The 7500-nt window shown below is 46.7% G+C and overlaps 1 protein-coding gene across 1 annotated transcript in view; it reads left to right on the top strand.

Moving 5' to 3' along the window:
- Positions 1 to 7500, top strand: part of LOC114560128 (proline-rich protein 5-like) — a 27306-nt gene that overhangs the window by 17909 nt on the left and 1897 nt on the right. The window contains exon 7 of the mRNA XM_028585279.1: positions 580 to 700. Coding sequence (XP_028441080.1) covers positions 580 to 700 — 121 coding nt within the window. The remainder of the gene's footprint in view (positions 1 to 579; positions 701 to 7500) is intronic.

The following is a 7500-nucleotide window of genomic DNA, read 5'->3' as shown; positions in this document are numbered from 1 at the left end:
CTATCATGTCAGGTAACAGTACCCCTCTCTCTCTCTCTGTCAGGGTATCCTAAACCCTATAATGTCAGGTAACAGTACCCCTCTCTCTCTCTCTGTCAGGGTATCCTAAACCCTATAATGTCAGGTAACAGTACCCCTCTCTCTCTCTGTCAGGGTATCCTAAACCCTATAATGTCAGGTAACAGTACCCCTCTCTCTCTCTGTCAGGGTATCCTAAACCGTATAATGTCAGGTAACAGTACCCCCTCTCTCTCTGTCAGGGTATCCTAAACCCTATAATGTCAGGTAACAGTATCCCCCCCTCTCTCTCTCTCTAAACCCTATAATGTCAGGTAACAGTACCCCTCTCTCTCTCTCTGTCAGGGTATCCTAAACCCTATAATGTCAGGTAACAGTACCCCTCTCTCTCTCTGTCAGGGTATCCTAAACCCTATAATGTCAGGTAACAGTACCCCTCTCTCTCTCTGTCAGGGTATCCTAAACCCTATAATGTCAGGTAACAGTACCCCTCTCTCTCTCTGTCAGGGTATCCTAAACCCTATAATGTCAGGTAACAGTACCCCTCTCTCTCTCTGTCAGGGTATCCACGAGTCGGGCCTTCCCAGTCTGGAGTACTACCAGCTGGAGCGTCTGGTGGCCATCGTCGTGTCTCCGTATCTCAGCAACGTTCTGCACAACAGAAACCCGACTCAGCTGCTGGGTGAGTTCTCCCCATCGCTGCCCAATCCACACGGAAACGTGAACCCACTTGTTCTGTGACCATTATCGCCACTGTTCATCACACCCCCAACCGGCCCCGTCAGACACCGCCTACCGAGAGTCTGGGTCTGTCCGAGGTTTCTTACTAAAAGGGAAGTCGCAATAGCCACTGCTAATGCTTGCTCTTGAGGGAATTACTGTAATTGTTGGGGTTTTGGAATTTATAGAGCGTGGTCTAGACCTACTCTATCTGTAAAGTGTCTCGAGATACAGTTCAGGCCAAAAGTTTGGACACACCTTCTCATTCAATGCGTTTCCTTTTTATTTTCATGACTATTTACATTGTAGATTCTCACTGAAGGCATCAAAACTATGAATGAACACATATGGAATTATGTACTTAACAAAAAAGTGTGAAATAACTGAAAACATGTCTTATATTTTAGATTCTTCAAAGTAGCCACCCTTTGCTTTTTTTTATTAATAAGGGAAATAATTCCACTAATTAACCCTGACAAAAGCACACCTGTGAAGGTAAAACCATTTCAGGTGACTACCTCATGAAGCTCATTGAGAGAACACCAAGGGTTTGCAGAGTTATCAAAAAAAGCAAAGGGTGGCTACTTTGAAGAATCTAAAATATAAGACATGTTTTCAGTTATTTCACACTTTTTTGTTAAGTACATAATTCCATATGTGTTCATTCATAGTTTTGATGCCTTCAGTGAGAATCTACAATGTAAATAGTCATGAAAATAAAAAGGAAACTCATTGAATGAGAAGGTGTGTCCAAACTTTTGACCTGTACTGTAACTCTGTTATGATTTGATACTATAAATTGAATTGAATTCTGCTGCCGCGAGCAGTCCCAGACACGTGTTCGAAAGTGTCCGTTACAAAGGCACGCCACCGTCCACGGAGCGTGGAGAGAAAAACTCCTCCTGATCGATGCATCGATTCAACGATCCAGTATATATATATTAGTCGACTAACACTTATAGGATTTTGTCGACTAGTCGATTAGTTGATTTAATTGACAGAGCTGTGAGCTTTGAGAGGTGGTTAAGACTAGAAAAGAACAATATAAATGTAGTTAATTAACCATCTGTAAAACTGAGTTTCTCCACAATTAATCCTGCAAAAGCACCACTTTAAATCTTGTGTTTACCATAAATGTGCTCAGAAGTTTCTTGGAAATGAGTAATTAAGCATGAATAAGCATAAAAAATGACTAATGGACTAAAGAAATCTTAATCGACTAAGACCAAAACGACCGATTAGTCGACTAATCGACTAAGAGGTGGCAGCCCTACAACATACAAGATAATGCAAAACAGAAAAATATTACAATATACAATATCAAACAAGAAACACATTAGCACGCATTCAGACAGATTACATTACATCAATAAAATTAGTCAAAATGATGACATAACTGGGAACCTTTAAGAAATTGTTTAAATGTATCATCCCAGCAAAGTGAAAACATCGATACATATCATCGGTACTAGGGCTGTGTGTTGGCAAGAATCTGGCAATACGATACGTATCACCATACATGGGTCACGATTCCATATATTGCGATACTGTGCGTGAGACGATATTTTGGGATTTATTTTCAAGTATTATTTAAGAAAAACTAATATTTAAGTTAAAAAAGCCATGATGTTCATAAAAGTCAAAGAAGTTTACTTTAGGTCAACAATTCACAACACAGAAAATCAAACTGCCAGTTTGGGATTGTAGTTCCCAGGTTCTTAGTGAGCTAATGTTGATATGCTAAAGTAGGCCAAAGTTCAGCCATAGCTACGTTGTTAGCTTCTAGCAAAAAGTCAGGCACTGTTAGGCACTGTCAGGCACTGCTAGGCACTGCTAGGCACCGCTAGGCACCGTTAGGCACTGCTAGGCACTGCTAGGCACCGTTAGGCACTGCTGGGCACTGCTAGGCACCGCTAGGCACCGTTAGGCACTGCTAGGCACTGCTAGGCACTGCTAGGCACTGTTAGACACTGCTAGGCACCGTTAGACACTGCTAGGCACCGTTAGACACTGCTAGGCACCGTTAGGCACTGCTAGGCACTGTCAGGCACTGCTAGGCACTGTTAGGCACTGTCAGGCACTGCTAGGCACTGCTAGGCACTGTTAGACACTGCTAGGCACCGTTAGACACTGCTAGGCACTGCTAGGCACTGTTAGACACTGCTAGGCACCGTTAGACACTGCTAGGCACCGTTAGGCACTGCTAGGCACTGATAGGCACTGCTAGACACTGCTAGGCAATGTTAGGCACTGCTAGACACCGTTAGGCAGTGCTAGGCACTGCTAGACACCGTTAGGCACTGCTAGGCACTGCTAGGCACTGTTAGGCACTGCTAGACACCGTTAGCCACTGCTAGACACTGCTAGACACTGCTAGACACTGTTAGGCACTGCAAGACACTGCTAGGTACTGTTAGGCACCGCTAGACACTGTTAGGCACTGTTAGACACCGTTAGGCACTGCTAGACCCGTTAGGCACTGCTAGGCACTGCTGGGCACTGTTAGGCACTGTCAGGCACTGCTAGGCACTGCTAGGCACCGCTAGGCACCGTTAGGCACTGCTAGGCACTGCTAGGCACTGCTAGGCACTGCTAGGCACTGTTAGGCACTGTTAGGCACTGTTAGGCACTGCTAGGCACCGTTAGGCACTGCTAGGCACTGCTGGGCACTGCTAGGCACCGCTAGGCACCGTTAGACACTGCTAGGCACTGCTAGGCACTGTTAGACACTGCTAGGCACCGTTAGACACTGCTAGGCACCGTTAGACACTGCTAGGCACCGTTAGGCACTGTTAGACACTGCTAGGCACTGCTGGGCACTGCTAGGCACCGCTAGGCACCGTTAGACACTGCTAGGCACTGCTAGGCACTGCTAGGCACTGTTAGACACTGCTAGGCACTGCTAGACACTGCTAGGCAATGTTAGGCACTGCTAGACACCGTTAGGCAGTGCTAGGCACTGCTAGACACCGTTAGGCACTGTTAGACACTGCTAGGCACCGTTAGACACTGCTAGGCACCGTTAGGCACTGCTAGGCACTGCTAGGCACTGCTAGGCACTGCTAGGCACTGTCAGGCACTGCTAGGCACTGTTAGGCACTGTTAGACACTGCTAGGCACCGTTAGACACTGCTAGGCACTGCTAGGCACTGCTAGGCACTGCTAGGCACTGTCAGGCACTGCTGGGCACTGTTAGGCACTGTTAGACACTGCTAGGCACCGTTAGACACTGCTAGGCACCGTTAGGCACTGCTAGGCACTGTTAGGCACTGTTAGACACTGCTAGGCACCGTTAGGCACCGTTAGACACTGCTAGGCACTGCTAGGCACTGCTAGGCACCGTTAGGCACCGTTAGGCACTGCTAGACACTGCTAGGCACTGCTAGGCACCGTTAGGCACTGCTAGGCACCGTTAGGCACTGCTAGGCACTGCTGGGCACTGCTAGGCACCGCTAGGCACCGTTAGACACTGCTAGACACTGCTAGGCACTGTTAGACACTGCTAGGCACCGTTAGACACTGCTAGGCACCGTTAGACACCGTTAGGCACCGTTAGACACTGCTAGGCACTGCTAGGCACTGCTAGGCACCGTTAGGCACTGCTAGACACTGCTAGGCACTGCTAGGCACCGTTAGGCACTGCTAGGCACTGCTAGGCACCGCTAGGCACTGATAGGCACTGCTAGACACTGCTAGGCAATGTTAGGCACTGCTAGACACCGTTAGGCAGTGCTAGGCACTGCTAGACACCGTTAGGCACTGCTAGGCACTGCTAGGCACTGTTAGGCACTGCTAGACACCGTTAGCCACTGCTAGACACTGCTAGACACTGCTAGACACTGTTAGGCACTGCAAGACACTGCTAGGTACTGTTAGGCACCGCTAGACACTGTTAGGCACTGTTAGACACCGTTAGGCACTGCTAGACCCGTTAGGCACTGCTAGGCACTGTCAGGCACTGCTAGGCACCGTTCGGCACCGTTAGGCACCGTTAGACACTGCTAGGCACTGCTAGGCACTGTTAGGCACTGTTAGGCACTGTTAGGCACCGTTAGGCACTGCTAGACACTGCTAGGCACCGTTAGACACTGCTAGGCACCGTTAGGCACCGCTAGGCACTGCTAGGCACCGTTAGACACTGCTAGGCACCGTTAGGCACCGTTAGGCACCGTTAGGCACTGCTAGGCACTGCTAGGCACCGTTAGGCACTGCTAGACACCGCTAGACACTGTTAGGCACCGTTACGCACCGCTAGGCACTGTTAGGCACTGCTAGGCACTGCTAGACACTGTTAGGCACCGTTAGGCACTGCTAGGCACTGTTAGGCACTGCTAGACACCGTTAGCCACTGCTAGACACTGCTAGACACTGTTAGGCACTGCAAGACACTGTTAGGCACTGCTAGGCACCGTTAGGCACTGCTAGACACTGTTAGGCACTGCTAGACACTGCTAGACACTGCTAGGCACTGTTAGGCACTGTTAGGCACTGTTAGGCACTGCTAGGCACCGTTAGGCACTGTTAGACACCTTTAGGCACCGCTAGACACTGTTAGGCACTGTTAGACACCTTTAGGCACTGCTAGACCTGTTAGGCACTGCTAGGCACTGCTAGACACTGTTAGGCACTACAAGACACTGTTAGGCACTGCTAGACACCGTTAGGCACTGCTAGGCACTGCTAGACACCGTTAGGCACTGCTAGACACCGTTAGGCACTGCTAGGCACCGTTAGGCACTGCTAGACACTGTTAGGTACTGCTAGGCACTGCTAGGCACTGCTAGGCACTGCTAGACACTGTTAGGCACTGCTAGACACTGCTAGACACTGCTAGGCACTGTTAGGCACTGTTAGGCACTGTTAGGCACTGCTAGGCACCGTTAGGCACTGCTAGACACTGCTAGGCACTGTTAGGCACTGCTAGGCACCGTTAGGCACTGCTAGACACTGCTAGGTACTTTTAGGCACCGCTAGACACTGTTAGGCACTGTTAGACACCTTTAGGCACTGCTAGACCTGTTAGGCACTGCTAGGCACTGCTAGACACTGCTAGGCACTGCTAGACACTGTTAGGCACTACAAGACACTGTTAGGCACTGCTAGACACCGTTAGGCACTGCTAGGCACTGCTAGACACCGTTAGGCACTGCTAGACACCGTTAGGCACTGCTAGGCACCGTTAGGCACTGCTAGACACTGTTAGGTACTGCTAGGCACTGCTAGGCACTGCTAGGCACTGCTAGACACTGTTAGGCACTGCTAGACACTGCTAGACACTGCTAGACACTGCTAGGCACTGTTAGGCACTGTTAGGCACTGTTAGGCACTGCTAGGCACCGTTAGGCACTGCTAGACACTGCTAGGCACTGTTAGGCACTGCTAGACACTGTTGGGCACTGTTAGGCACTGTTAGGCACTGTTAGGCACTGCTAGACACTGTTGGGCACTGTTGGGCACTGTTAGGCACTGTTAGGCACTGCTAGGCACTGTTAGGCACTGTTAGGCACTGTTAGGCACTGCTAGACACTGCTAGGCACTACTAGACACTGTTAGGCACTGCTAGGCTCAAGTGTATAGATTTTTTTCTTACACCCCTAATCGATACATATCATCTGCAAGATGCGCCTTATTTTGTAATTCCCATTTAATATTTATTGTGTTTATTTAAATGTCTGGAGAAGCTCAGTAGTTGCTTCTTGCGAGTTGATATAAATCTTATATAATGTATAACTTTGGCAGACTTAAAGATGTCAGCAAGTAATCCTGTCGTTGTCTGAAGAATCTAGATGATATCGTGTCGTGATTTCTTCCCCGAGGATTTCTACGAATGAGCTAAAAGATTTGAACCCGAATCAGATGAACGAGAAACAAAGATGCAGATAATTAGTCTATCCCTCCTGCTGTCCTCGGGGTCTAACCTGACCCATTTTTAAAAAAGTTTCTACATCAGAAATTTGGGTTTTCTTTCAACCAAATTGTCCAAAAAACATGAGGTGGATGGTTCCGTACAACCATTACTCTTCACAAGTTAAATAAATGATCAGTTCACTCCTTTTATTCATTGAATTAGGGTGTTTAAGTCAATTTTAAAGCATTTGGGGGAAAAAAACAGCAGTGAAAATGTTAAAAGTGCAGAAAAATCGACAAAAACATCGAAAATTTGTGATAAAAATCTTTGATATAAAAACATCGGGAAAAAGTGACGGAAGTTTTAGAAAAATTTAACAAAAACATCACCAAATTTTTGGTGAAAAAAGATTTTTTCAAAGATTTTTCAAAAATAATCTTAACATAAATACAGCTAGCTGTCGTAAAGAGTTACTGCAGTACTCAAAAGCCACAACTACTCAAATGCATTACAATAGCTCTGAGTTCCTAGCACAATTTGCTGTATTTCAGCATTAAAAAAATGGAAAGAAAGTCGTTCTTCTTTATAATTGATAAGCAGCACAACACAAATCACTGAATAGTCAAAAAAACAAAAGCAAAAATGTCAAAAGTGCAGAAAAATCGACAAAAACATTGAAAATTTGTGACAAAAATCTTTGATATAAAAAGTGACAAAAAAGTCAAAACAATAAAGTGACAAAAACATCGGGAAAAAATGACGAAAGTTTTAGGAAAATTTAACAAAAACGTCACCAAATTTTGAAGTTTGAATTTTGAAATTTTTCTGACCCAGATAAAAATAAATAAATTGCGAAGAGGGTCAGAGGTCAGGGGTCAGGGGGGTCAGGGGGGCGGGCTCGGCACTAATCAGCT

This window comes from Perca flavescens, chromosome 8, assembly GCF_004354835.1.
Source record: "Perca flavescens isolate YP-PL-M2 chromosome 8, PFLA_1.0, whole genome shotgun sequence".
Lineage (NCBI taxonomy): Eukaryota > Metazoa > Chordata > Actinopteri > Perciformes > Percidae > Perca > Perca flavescens.
Note: the sequence above shows the minus strand (reverse complement) of the source record. Positions and strands in the feature narration are given on the sequence as shown.